General features: G+C 32.8%; 1 protein-coding gene across 1 annotated transcript in view; it reads left to right on the top strand.

Moving 5' to 3' along the window:
• Positions 1-15,229, top strand: part of LOC116770884 (semaphorin-2A-like) — a 79,965-nt gene that overhangs the window by 49,393 nt on the left and 15,343 nt on the right. Inside the window, 8 exon segments of the mRNA XM_061520968.1 lie at positions 458-509; positions 586-648; positions 3,777-3,884; positions 10,107-10,377; positions 11,629-11,859; positions 13,683-13,793; positions 13,796-13,940; positions 14,680-14,834. Coding sequence (XP_061376952.1) covers positions 458-509; positions 586-648; positions 3,777-3,884; positions 10,107-10,377; positions 11,629-11,859; positions 13,683-13,793; positions 13,796-13,940; positions 14,680-14,834 — 1,136 coding nt within the window.

The raw sequence follows: 15,229 nt of genomic DNA, 5'->3' as shown, positions 1-15,229 counted from the left end.
ATTCATACTAAATGCTCTAAAATACATATATAATGTATGTACTAAACCGATACTATCATTATATACATATAATGATAGATTTTTCTTTTATTGTAATTTTTCAGACCCATTGCAACAAGTCTAAGTAATCAATGAAGCTTTTCATAATAATATAATATGTCAATATCTAATAATTTGAGTCACGGAACAAGTAACATTATACATATCACATTTCTAACCATATTATACTTGATGAACGCGATTGCCTTTGCACGCAACAAACTAACAACTTTGTAGAAACAGCCATTTGTATGATAAAGTTTCTAATTTTCTATTACATGCGGCAATGTTTTTACTTTTTATTTTGATTTTACGTATCTTTATAAGGCGTGTTATTTTATCAGCTTTTTTTATTATGATAACAAACATAAATACTTGTTTATTTTGAATGTTACAAATTGTCCCTTTTTCTCAACAGGGATCGACTCTACAGACTTAACATGAACAATATAAGCGCTTCGCATTGCGATGTAAGTATTACTAAATTAATTTATATAATTTAATATTAGGAAACATTAACACTTAATAACTTTTCTTCTCTTTCAGAGAGATTCTATTAATTTGGAACCAAGCAACGTAGCTCAATGTGTCTCTAAAGGGAAATCAGAAGTAAGTAGGCAATAACAATTGTACTTTTAATATAAATTTAACAATAATAATAAATATATTATATTTTTTATTTCATAATACCGTCTTTGCAATACATTATAACCCTAAAATTCACACGCTGTAGACTCTCAAATTGTGATTGACGTCTGCACACGCTAATCTTTATGGCTTAGCGCCCCATCGTATTTAGCGCGATGTTAACGCAAAATATGACACAACACGCTCATGAGAATATGACATTAATATTATAAGACAAACCTTTTAAAGCATCCATATTTTACACTCATATACCTTAAAACTAAAATTTTTATAAACTAAGAAGACATCAAAGATCCAGTTACATGATAAATGGAGCCACTAAAGTTGAGAGATGCAGCCATTATTGCCTCATTAAATCAATTGAAACTCCTTTGTTCAACGCTAAATTGCACACAACTAGCACTATTTCCATCAAGGGTTAATCCCATTTTTAACAGTGAACGGCGGGCGGGCATATTTCATAGCGGGGAAGCTTGAAGCTCCGTTGTGCCAGCTATATTAAGGTCGTTAATTTTGATTTACAATCGCCGCGTAAAAGCAATATTTGTTTTATTTGTCGGTTACACCGCCTCTGAAGATCGTGCGATTGCTGTGCTAATTCAATAATGCCACAGACGAATATTTTCTTTATTTTGGTTGTATAATGTCATTTACATTCTATATTATATGTAAGGGGATAAGCTTTAAAAATAGTAAGATGAATAAAAAACGGGAATATATAAACAAATTAGTCTTTTAAAATAATTCGATAAAAATATTACAATGCACGCTATTAAAATATTATTCTAGCAATAGAAAAAAAAGTAACAAAATATGCTTCCCTACTATGAAACCAATATGCAACTTCAGCTATGAAAGAAAAAGTAAATTTGTTTTATTACTATAAAAGGGATATAAAAAAGAAATATTCTGCAGTCTATCGCCCTGATCGCGGAAACAAGGGTTTTCCGTAGAAGCCATAATCAAAGTTTGTCGCTCTGGACGAGTTTTTCTTTCTCTAAACATGATGTCGTAACACGAAAAAGGCTGGAAAAGTGCCGACAGCAGAATTCTGTAAGGCAGCCATAGGTCCTTTCGACTTTCTGTTCTAAGATCATTGCTCGTATTCTCCGCGATGTTATATAAGAAAAATTGCTAGCTAAATTACTGAAATTTAGATTTTCAGATAAGGTGAACCATTTCCGGACCTGAATTTAAGGAGGGTAGCTTGGACGACAAGTGCTCAACCATTTCTTTTCCAACAAAACCTGTTAAAATAACAATTAACTTCCAAATGGAAATTCTAATGGTGTGTCTTAAAGAAATAAGCGCAATCGTTAGAATTGCAAATGGGTTCCTATATCAGTACCAAGAAGCTATTGGTTTTTAAGGAATAAGTACAATTCTTTTCAAAAGACCATTCGTTGAAAAAACGCAGGGAAACGTAGAGCCGGTCGTAAATCTACTTACGTACAAAGTGGCGAATAATTAACGAAATGGACCAATCGAAAGCATTAGTTCCGAGCGAAGTTATGCGAAGCCGGCTAAGTGCCGTTAAAAGTAACTTAGACGTGGGCCTGATTGTTCTCTTGCTTAATTCTGATTGTTTCTGAGCGCAAAACACTTTTGTTCATGTCAGTACAACGGTTAAACAGTCTAAGTATATTAATCCGATAATTACTTAAGAACATTCTCTAAGAAAGTTACCTTAGCGAAGCCGTGCGAGTGTCAAAAACGTGCTAAGAAAATAACTTTGTTTCTACATCCATTATTTATAAACTCAATCAATTTGTTTTCGATATCATTGCATCATAGAAAATGAATAGCAGAAATATAGCTACCAAAATTTTTGACACAAACATCATATTTCAAATAATATATCTTTAGAATACTGTCTTAAATAAACAAATTCAATAATTAATTTTGCTATTTAAAGAATAAATGACTGAAGTTGTCATTCTCTTAAAGGTAAAAAAACAAATATTATTCAAAGAAAAATTTCATTGTATTCATATATCAAAAAAAAATATATTAACTGGAATACTAAGCGGATTACCAAAAAAAAACTGTATGACAGTCTTATTACGACATCGATCAGATGTATAACAGAACTGCCATGTATTTTAGTCAAATACAAAAATGCTCACTACGTTTACGATAACACTTAAATCAAACTACGTGACAGTGCGCTCGCTACAAAAACCGTTTGCGATATTTCCTTTTCGTCCTGTATTTCGTAAATTTCAAAATCTGACATATCCATACAATAGTCGTGCCTGGCCAGCTCTCGTCGTGACGTAGAGAAAATTAGTTTCAATCTCTGCACTCGCCACAGTTACCGCAGCTTTATATACAAGCTGTATTGCCCCCGATTATAACGAACTAACATTCGCAAATTGTATTTCTGTTCCACGAATTCCTACTGAATAATAAACACCTATTTTAAATGCGAAGTAAATTATGTTGAGATAAAATTTATTTAAACCTATCATATTATCAACATTTATTATATTCTGCGTAACAGGTACAGCAATTTAATCAACAACCCCCATGTTGATACGTTGATTAGCTTAATATTTAATTAATAAAAGCCAAGACTTGTAAATATAGCTGGGCAATAGCTCAATAGCAATAGCTCATTTTGAGCTATGTTTTATTTACTAAAGCGGTCATCGCATATTCCTGTCGTACGGAATATTAATGCCTCGTTCAATATTTATGTTGAACGCAAATTTGCATAATCACAGCCAGCGCATATTCACCCACACTTCAGCGAATTACTATTATTTCGATAAAATTTTCGATGCACCCAATATGTATTCCTTCAATTCAGTTCATTTATTTATCGTATCGGCTAACCAATTATCCGTATTGCGCCAATTTTGATTGAAACGTAAGAGAATGGGTGAATTAACTGCAGTAATTAGCCGCTATTCTGATTTATAGACAGCTTCGACGACTCTTTAACCAAATGGATTATGTGTTTAAAACGTATTAACATTCTATCGATACAAAATTTGAATGATCATTACTGATTGAAGTGCTTCGAGTGTTATTAAAGCTCTGCTTAGTTTGGCTTGGTTAATTTTAATTGAATGGTTTCATTTCAGCACTTCGACTGCCGCAACCACGTGAGAGTGATACAACCTATGGGTGATGGTAGTCGCCTCTACGTGTGCGGAACCAACGCCCATAGCCCTAAAGACTGGGTATTATATGTAAGTACATATTTATTAAAATAGAATATTTAAAAAGGTGTTCTTTTTATAAATTAACAATTCTGCTGTAGTTAAATAATAAATATAGAACAATTAACATTAGATCGTTACATAATCTTCCCATATTGGAAAACAATCTAACAAGCGCTATTATTATGTAGAGAACTTCAAGTTATTCCTAAATACGGCTTGGCCGCAAGCCAAAGACGCAACAGTTTCAAAGAGCCAGACATGTTTTTCTATAAATAACACAGCACTACATTTCCTTTTATTGTAGTTTTTACACGAATTGCTTTTAAACCTCCATTCAGCTTGCAAATGCATTCGCGAACACATAACGTAGCGCCGGCAACCACGGCAAATTTCACGGACACTGATTTCAAATGACGCCGTAAGATGAGAGCAGATTTTTCTCAGAGTTTCTATCCGAACGATTCCATAACGCCAGTTCCCAATGACGATTTTACCTACAAAAGTATGAATATTCGACATAAACATTTTGAAATATAAAATTTAAATTTCATGTTATATTTACGCTGACGTTTGAAATATAGAGCCACTTGACCGCTAGCCGAGCTATGGTTATTTTTTTAAAACGTTTTTTTTAAGTCGTAAAAACGTTTTTCACAATAGGTATCGAAAGCAGGCTGCAATAAATTTTGCGGTGCTATGTTCACCTTTCACTTTCTCTGCTTTTGACTTTCATATAATTTTATGATGTATCGGGGGTCGTTTTGACCCTTCACGAGTTTATCGCGTTCCAGGCTCAATGTATGGAGGTTTTATGACCATTTTGCAAATTTACGTTTTAGTATATGAATACGAAAAGGGTGTTATTAAGGGGTATGAGCTAAAAAATACTTACTCGAAGATTTTCTACTACCGTTGTATTTCAAAATAGTTGCTCTAATTATACTAAAGTGTAAGTTATTATTAGCTATGTGTTGGGTGACAGCGTTAGTGTTAGCGTTAGTGTTTAACATCCCCAATAGTTTTTATACATAACAAGATTTTTTATATACGCTTAAGTACATAAAAATATTCCAAACTTATCTTAAAATTTGAGTTTATGTTTCATAATTATATAATTTACCTGATACTTTCAAAAACTGTATCCCTTTATAATTTGTTATATCGAAATAATATAAAAGTGATTTACTGACCAAACGAAATCGTCTAAAACGATAAATCCTATTAAAAGTCGAAAACCCTACGCAGGGGAGGCTGGAAATTGAAAATATATTAGGTTTGCGGGAAGTAACCATTGAGCGTTGATACTTGCCGGCGGTCCTTTGTGCAGAGCACACTGCCAAAACACAGATATCGTTTACTGATACTTCAATGCCACATACTATAACAAGAGGTTTTAATTATATATTTATAAACAATCACTAAACATTCTAAACAAAATTTATTCATGCTGAAAATGTTCTGATTTATCTAATTTATTTCCAGTTGACGTAATAGAAACAGTAAAGCAAAAATATTGCAGTATAATCTGTGGTTTGAGTAATGCTTTTACTCCCCACGGAGGGGCGCGTCAGTTTCAAAAATTGAGTGAAATCACATGTACGCAATTGATAGGGCACTTGCAGTGACGCATTCGTAACAATGCCCTTTCCAATAGGGACGTAGTTTAAAATTGAATTGGTCAAAATGGCAATTAACAGAATTGAAATTTTATTTTCATATCATTTTTTTATCTCTTCAGATATTATTTCATATGTTTTTCATGTCTCAATTAAAATAATTTCTACCTAGTTCACTTAACTCATCAACTTAGAACAAGTAATTTTTATTTCCCAAATCAGATACAAATCATTTGTAAATTTCCAGACCGTTTGTTTCGGCTGTATATCTTAAGATTGTCTTGAGCAGCTTGTGCGTGCCCTAACTGCAACTATCAATTTATATCTTTTCTGTTACAAATGTGAAATGGTTTCCTATTGGGGCATACGAAACTAATGACGGATGCGATTGCATTCCGAACGCTTGATTTTTATTGTTTTTCTTGTTTATGGTTGTATTTGACTTGTTATAAGTGACAGTAGCAATTAAATTATTACAGATTATCTCACTAATATACGTATAAAATAAATTTTATTAAATTAATAATGTTACAATAAAAAGTAACAATATGAATACAGAAAAGAATAAGCATGAAGTCACAAATTATTAATTACGTTAAATCAAAATACAAATAGCGTTGCTTTGTAAAGGAGATTAAAACAGTGAATGCAATAATCATCCAGAAAAGATTAGTCAATGGGGGCAATAAAACGAAAATGATTCACAAACAAAGGTATCATTTGTTACAGGTAAAGCTTGTTCACATTAGACGAATATTTTTTGTACATCGTTTTTCCATTCCGCTTAAATTCCGTACGCACATTTACTTCAGCTAGTTTTTAAATACATTATGGTTTTTAACAAAAAATTTTGGTAGTCAATATTTTATTTTTATTAAAATGGTATGTAATGAATTCAATGGTGACGAATAATTGAAAAACCAAATTGTTAGAGAAATGTAATATATTTAATTTAAATATTATTTTTGAACATAATAAAATTTTCAGAAATAATGTCTTGTAAAAAAATTTTTTTACTCTATTGGATGTTGACATAACATCATTCGATACAGGGCCTATGTTACAAAAAAGATTCAATGTATATAAACGCACCCAGCCCCTGCATAACAATAGGACAATTTGTATTGCTAGCAGATTTAAAACACATCGTATTCATCTTGTTCGAATAAAATGCGATAAGCCCCGCTTATTGATTGTTCCCATTTAAATTGAAAACATTAAATCTCGTCACACGAACGAAACAAAGGTAATGAAGGTGGGCCGATACACGGGCAAATATTAAATTGATTGATAATACACAAAAGGGAAACAATACCGCCGAGTACGCTCACTTATAACAATTATTGAATACTTGTATTTAAAAACACACTGTGTATACTTATAACGAAATGAATTAACTTAAAACTGAAATGCGAAATTATTAAACGGCTAATTTAAGTAGCTGTTCTTAAAATGTTTCCTATTTAGACATTGCCACAATTATGGCTAGTGCGTTAGCAACACCGCCAAAGACTCGAGAGCACTTAGCGCAATCACTTTATACGCTTTATAGTGTGTGGAGTCCGCACGCAGATGCTCGCCTATAAACATTTTGTATCCGACTTTACAGTCATAGTTAAAACGAATACCGCACATTACTTCAACATTTTTAAAACTCATTAGAATTCAAAAAGGAACAAACATGAGTTTATGTTTGAAACTTGCTTAGAGATCTTGCAGTTGTTTTCTTACTGGAAATACTTCTCTCAAGAAGAAACGTTAATATGTGAGACACGAAATAAAGTTTGTAGGAGCAAATTCTAGTTTTGCTAGAGATAGTTTAAAGTTATTTTTTACGACTATGTATTTCACCTTTTTAAGTTATCAGTTCTATAAAACTGCAACGTGTCTAACCATCAATGTTTTAGCTATATTTCGGTTAGCAAACAACACGAACATCATATTTCAGGACACGACTCAGGTGCAAAAGCAATCCCATTCAGAATTAGGAACCAATATCGTCTAGCGGAGTCATTGCAATGTTTTGTGATGTTATGTTGTAAACGTTTCCTGGACAGAATTTATCGAGCAATTATCCATTACGGTTGCATTTGTTTGAACTTTTTCTACTAGACCTTTCTTTGTTTAATTCAATGCGTTGTTAAAACTAAATTCCAATAAGAATTTAATTGTAAGATGAAGTAAATTATAGATGAATACAAGTATTATAATAAAATCACATAACTAATATCTAATACTTCTATTCTAAACTGCAAAATTCAAGGTAAAATATTAAGGTAAAATGTTAAGGGTAGAGCGTAGCAGAGATGGGTACTTACTTTGCAATCTCCGCAAACTGTAGGCTAATGGAGTGTCTTAAATTACCAAAAGCTGGCCTGTAACTATTTTACGTACATCAATTAATTTAAAAAAGAAATATACATACAAAAATGACCAAAAGATATAAAAATACAGTACCACAGTAAAACATGTATATTCACTTTTATTTATTTTGCTAAATTCATCTTAAAGAGACAGTAACAAAACAGTTCAAGAAAAAAAAATAGAGTTGTATTATGTGATATTACTTGTTATTTTACCAATTAATAAATGACATTCTGAAAAGTGACACAAGTATTAATGTGTGTGAATTTTATCTACAAAGAATTTATGACAATATATTTTAAGTATTTAATGGGAATAACGTGGGCATAAGACAACATAATTGTTAACTTTCACATATATATTTATATATGTGATTATTATTACACTTTGTGCTAGATTTGTTCGATATATGTACAAATAGCCTTAGTAGTTGCTAATTCTAACTAGGAATATTTAAGTAACAAAACAAAAATTAATTTTTGAACAATATCATAGTTGTTCTTATTGTATTAAGAGCAATCTATTTTATATCAAAGTAAATTTTCTTTAAAACACATTCTCAGAGCTCGAGGACCACAATATATTGTAAATACGTACGCCTTTAGATGCGAAGGAGGATCGAATGTAGGATAACTACACCTGAGTCCTTGTCTTACTTTATGTCGTTCTAAACTTTATTCCTGTAAAATTTTATAGTTCCCCGTTTTTCTTTACAACCTCTCCGTCTTGGATGATACTGTTATAGCATGTTATGTTATCTTTAAACTTTGTTCTATTGTCTTTAGATAAGATTTAAAAGGCTTTGACATAATTGTGTTTAAAAAGAGATAAAATACAGATATCATTTGGATAGGTTGTGATCATACATTAAGGTCATTACTTGTATTAGGGTTAAATCTAAAAATCCCCAAACATATTAACTTCTCACAATTAGGTATATTTGAAAAAATATTTTTGTATCACCTAATGATGTTGAATAAATTTGAGGTCTCTTATTTTGTTATTCAGTGCGTACAAAAAGCGAGTTGAAATTTGTCCAACATTTAATTTTGGGCCCCTAAAAAGATGCAAATCCCTACAACCAACTTTCGCTCAATGTGTAATAATTGCCGCGCGGACAATCCTCTCTAAAAAGCTTGGAGATGCTAATTTTGTATACAAACAAAGCAAAGGCCTAATGAAGGTTCGGTTTGCCAGCAACTTTCTTATTCTACGAAGGAAGTCCCCGAGCTCTTCCGTCCGATTCATTGAGTTGTTTGCTCTGGGCTTACGCTCACTTAGATATAGAAATAATGATTCAGCAAACGTTTCAGACGGAATACAAATGCGAAGACACGATTCTGTTTAGACTCCATGTTTGTGCACAGAAATAGAATTTATTTATAATCAAATTATACCTTTTTACAAAGTGACATAAGTATTTTATTACGAACGAGGAGCTATAAACGGAAATGATCATTTTGTTCATATACGTTGCGACTATAGTCATTATCTTTTTCTGCTATAATTACAACATATGTAGGTTAGATAAAGTTATTTACAAAAAAGATACATGTGTCTGAAGATGGTGTACAACTTGAAGAAGACTCGATTTACAAAAGTAAAGACGAGGAAACGACCCTTCCTGGCCCGAGGCGACCGTCGCGGGCACGTCCTTGCACGCCTAATTTAATCCTTAGCTTATTGAAATAAAAACGACATAGGTTTTCGACAGGTGCCGCGGGCTAAGCGAGAGACGGGGGCTGGGGAGGGTCACAGGTGCCGCCGATGGTCGCAGCGTCGTTAAAATTTACATAAAGTCTCAATCCACCGCGACGGGCCTCGCTGCCCACCCCACGTTTATGCTACATTTAGTAATTTTATGATAATTCCGAAAACCGTACCGCCACCCATCGCATTATACTAATAGAGGAGAACGCCCGTACTATGCCAAAAATATTCGAGCTTCTATGAAATAATAAGCTTCGGTCAATAAATCGCTCTGGATGTGAAACGGACGTTATTTTGAAAAAAAAAAATTAGTCGCAGATGTGTTTTTGAGTGGGACCAACGGGGGTGGACAGTAGGCTAGACACATAAATCCTCTCGTCGTTTGGACTATTTGTGTTGTACAGTACTCTAATTTTTAAAGTATAAAATTTCCAAAAAGCCATACTTATATTCTTTAGTCCTGAGATTAAGGTTATCTCTAAATTTAAAGATTACAGCTACTGACAAGTTTACGGATTTTTATAAAAAACCGTAGTAAAGCAATGTTTTATTTTTGCAGTCTAACCTGACACACCTGCCACGCTACGAGTACGTGCCGGGCATCGGCATGGGTGTTGCAAAATGTCCTTACGATCCTGCTGACAACTCAACCGCCTTGTGGGTGGAAAAAGGCAACCCTGGTTCTCTTCCTGCTCTGTACTCCGGAACCAACGCAGAGTTTACTAAAGCGGACACTGTGATCTTTAGAACCGACTTGCACAACTTGACAACGGGACGACTGGAGTTTTCTTTTAAACGTACTTTGAAATACGACTCTAAATGGCTTGACAGTAAGTTCACTTCATTTTTTTGTATACAAAGTAGTATATCAATTAGATTCAAATAAAATCACATAGAAAGTACATAATTAAACGGGAACAAATCTCATTAGTCATATTAGTGATACAATCATAGCAACTAATATCATGTCCGCTTATATTATGCTAATAATTCGACTAACATATGATAGAATCAATCAATGTTCTAGAAATTCCGATGAATGAATTCATAAATCAGCGAATCGCTACATTGATTTGCAATCAGCTGAAGGCTGATAATGATTAGAACAATTGTAACATATTATCGATGCTTGCGACTAAACAATGAAAATTAAACCGTTTTCGCTCTAACGAGCTGTAATGTGCCCCCAATCTTTGCCCGTTAATTTTGGTGGCACAGTAACCGGAACAGAAGTTGTTCGATAAATTCGTATATCTTCAATGTGATTCCTTTGTTATCTCAGTACAAATTTAAACTTGAATTTACAACAATGTTTGTCAGTTTAGTTTGTTGCTTTTCTCATATCTAATTATATAATGGCTGTTTTAGTACCCGGTTTTCATTGAACAAATTTGAACAAACATCCTTTTCACTATAATGTGGGAAACACTAATAATCGTAAAAATTAATAATGTATATAACCAATTTTAGTCCCTCCTATTTGTGGTAGCACACACCATTGTATATTACAGGTATTTCCATCGTTACGATCTGATCAAGCGTATAGTATGAACTCATAATTACTGATGCAGTGTACTTTAAAGTACCAATACCAATTGTATTAAAATATCTTGTATCCCAATACTAGATTCGTTTTTAATAATTAAAATGTTCGCTCCCTTTCTTGATTGCTTTATTAATTGTGATATAAATTGTATAGGCTTAACATTTTGTGATATGAATATTACTACCTATTGTGTGTAATCTATACTGATCATACCAGTGTCGTGTGTTCGTAATCCATAACACGTGGTCATTTCATTTCAGTAGGCAACAAATGAGTACGTACTATTGCGAGCTCTAACCACCCCGTGACATAATTGACACACGGCTTCATCTAATATTTATTGCATATCACAGAATAACAGCAATTTGATTCTATGGTATTAACATGGGAACTCGTTCACACGCTGGAATATATAAAATTTATGCGACTAATGGAACCGTAATATAATGTTAGCAGTTATTATGGCGCTAACAAATGTTTTTTTACGGGTTTTAATGTTGTATCTCATTGAATTAATGCTATGTTTTTTTTTTAGAGCCTAACTTCGTTGGATCTTTCGACGTTGGGGAATATGTGCTGTTCTTCTTCCGCGAAACAGCTGTGGAATATATTAATTGTGGAAAAGCAGTGTACTCTAGAGTAGCGAGAATTTGCAAGAAAGACACTGGCGGCAAAAACATCTTAAGTCAAAACTGGGCTACTTACTTGAAGGCGCGCCTAAACTGTAGTATACCCGGGGAATTCCCATTCTACTTTAACGAGATCCGTAAGTATTTCTCTCCTCATTCTAAGAATAACTGTGCTCTTAGATTAATATATCAATACAACAGACGCTTTCCAAATGATTTTATTTAATTATTTTTATACCAACAATTTATCTATAGATGTTATGTATTATCACTATATTGGTGTTGGTAAGGAATGCAAAAAGGACTCCCTTTGAGTTTTTAAAATAAAAATTAGATTACAACTTAGAAAGAAAATTTTTGCAATTCTTTAATTAAACCGTACATAAATAATGAATATGTTTAAGTAAAGGAGGAAATGTAATAGAATTAGTCTTTACAGTTGGAACATAAAAACTTAGTGAACTCGTTCAAAACATCAATATTTTGCATATATTTGAACTAAAATCAACAAATTGTAAAACCAACTCTAGCACAAATCTTACATGTAATATCCAAAAGGTTTTATTAAATAAAACTTTATAGAACCGAAAAGTTCCCAAATTTACTTTGTTCTCGTAAAGCACAAAGAGAAATCATTCGTTCGCAATCTACAAACTTTCATATAAACGTTAAATATTGTAGTGATTTTCCATAGCCTTTTAAAGTACAGTTCTGTGTATCCAGACTTTTCCAACTTTAAACTTCAACAACTAACTCTATAGCTCACCCTAATCCCAAACATCCAAACATTGACTGTCAATCTCAAGCAAATATTTCACTTCTAAATTCAATAGTGCATAGGAAGATTTAAACGACAAAAGTCTAGCCAATTCCTCCCGTACGGAGTTTCGACTGTGCTCATATAATATTAACGTTACCGTTCGGTCTCTACCACGATTTTTCACGCGCCCCATCGCTTCCCTGCATAACTCATGAGCACGTAATAGGTACGTACCTTCCAGCATTCAGTGTTTGCATTTGTGTTTAAGGACGATTAGACCCTCACAAAACTTGAGGAACTCGCTCATTACTTCGTGCATTCCTATTTAGCATTCACCGGCTACAAAAAAGAAGACATCAAAAGTATAAACATTCATAAAAAATCTATTATTTATTAAATAATCGTAAAACCCAATGTCTAACATGTGTTTTTTATTTTGTATTTTTTAAATAAAAAGGCCAGGATTAATGTATTTATATTAAGCACGCGTCAAGTTTTCGTTTGACAACTGTTTCGTGTTTTGTTTGTAAATTATGTGCTTGCTTTTTCCCCAACCATCGTTTACGCCTTTCTCAAATTTAATACAAGCTATATTTATGATCTTGCTAAACCCACGTCTTAGCGCCTTTGTTTAATGCTTTCCTGTTGAAATAAAACCCTGATATTATAAGCAGCGTTCATATTATTATTATAAACGTGTGTTTTAATGGACTCTCTTATATTAGAGTTATTGTATGACATAGTTTAAATTCGCGGAAACGTCTGGTGACATGAAGATATAAAGTTTGAAACCACAATTACAGAAATTTAATACCGAGCTCGCGAAGTTCTGACAACTATGTACAGATTTGGGGATCATGTTTGTATTTCACTGTTTAATAGTGATTTAAATATTATTGTAATGATTTTTTTTTAATTCATACTAAAAAAATTGTGTCTTTTATTTGACTAAAGTCAAAAACTTGAAGTGTAATGGAGAATTGAATATTTGGAATAGAAGTATTAATATTCATAAATGACTGGAATAATCTATAATTAGTACTGCTAATACAATTATTTTTTTACAATACTTGCATATTTGTAAAATTCAATTGCTATTCACATTTATAAATAATGTGAAAGTAGTCATTAGACTGTGTTAATATATTAATATTGTTAGGATTTAATGCCATTTAGTTCATTATGTTTATTTATTGACAGAGAGCATCTACAAAGTTCCTGGGGATGACAGCCGTTTCTACGGTGTATTCACAACTGCTTCAACAGGATTGATGGGTTCAGCAATTTGCACATTCACCATCGCTGACATTCAGAAGCATTTGAAGGAAAATTTAAAGAACAAGCAACTTCAAGCTCCGCCTGGCTTCCAGTCATCAGCAGCCGAGTACCTGAACCCAGACCTGGCAAATGCGTGAATGATACTTCTTCATTGCCAGATACAGTGCTCAATTTTATAAGGTAATATTTTCTAACAATAACAGCATTTTATAACTAAAAAGTGTATGTCGCCATTTAGTTCGAAAATTCTCATCTTAATAAAACGATAAATTATGTCTCATCCACGTGTATTTCAATATTTCCAACAGTATTCATATAACTTTAATGACTGTTGATATCACTTTTGGCATTGTCAAGATGTTCGCAAAAAAATTGTTAATTCATTGAATGAAACTTGTAAACAAAATTAACCTTACAAACTCAAGCTCTAAAACTACAACCCAGAGCCCGCCTCATTGAGGCCAACCACTTTTATCTAGACACGTCCTGTTAATTATCCGACACTCGCTAGAGAGTGTTCAATTATTTTTTTCCCACTTTTTTCACAATCCTCACGTGGAAACGTTGAGATTTTAGCACTTCACTTGAACCAGTCGCGTAAAAATAATACATTATTTTTTAAAACATGAAATTGAAAATTTTAATTAAGTGAAGGATTTTGCTGTTGGCGTTCAAGTAACAGCTTTTATTTGCTATCGGCACATTACTATATTAACTGTCGCATTGTTAACACGCGATCTACTTCAATAACGATATTTTATTAAGTTGTAACTCTTGTACAATAAATTTCATTACTCTAATTAACAACGATTACGGAATAAATAAAACTATGATAACTAACTTAAAAATTTATTAACGTGTGTGGATTTGTTATCCATAAAAGATTGAACCTTTGTAACATAATTAATTCTAACATCAGGTCACATCCACTAATGGACAGCGCGGTATCTCATGAACACGAAAAGCCTATTTACTATAAAAGAGATCTTTTCTTCACTCGTCTGGTTGTGGATCGAGTAAAAGTGGACATGATGGGACACCCTCTTGAATACACCGTATACTATGCGGGGACGAGTGAGTATTTAGTTTTATTATAGAATCTCAAAATAATACCATTTTTAATCACCTATTAATCATCATAACAAAAGCGATAAAAATTAATTTAAATAATAATACCTACTAAAATTTAAGAATCCATTTTGAAAAGAATAGCTATCCAATTCTGAACAATTAGAACGGTTCAAATAGGGTGACACTGGGAACAATCACGGGAGGACATAAAATTTCATAAAAGCGCACGAATTAAAAATGCCTGCGTACTGGGAAATTAAAAAGTAGCGGCGAGCAAAAGTGACACAAAGGCCATAATTCGTCACGTTGCGACGGTTGGACATTTAGTCGAATGCCATCGCTTACCCAAATACTTCTCGTTCACATTCACTAACGAAACAAGAGATTGAGTTCAAAAC

This window comes from Danaus plexippus, chromosome 7, assembly GCF_018135715.1.
Source record: "Danaus plexippus chromosome 7, MEX_DaPlex, whole genome shotgun sequence".
Taxonomy (NCBI): Eukaryota; Metazoa; Arthropoda; class Insecta; order Lepidoptera; family Nymphalidae; genus Danaus; species Danaus plexippus.
This window is presented reverse-complemented; position numbering and strand designations above follow the sequence as displayed.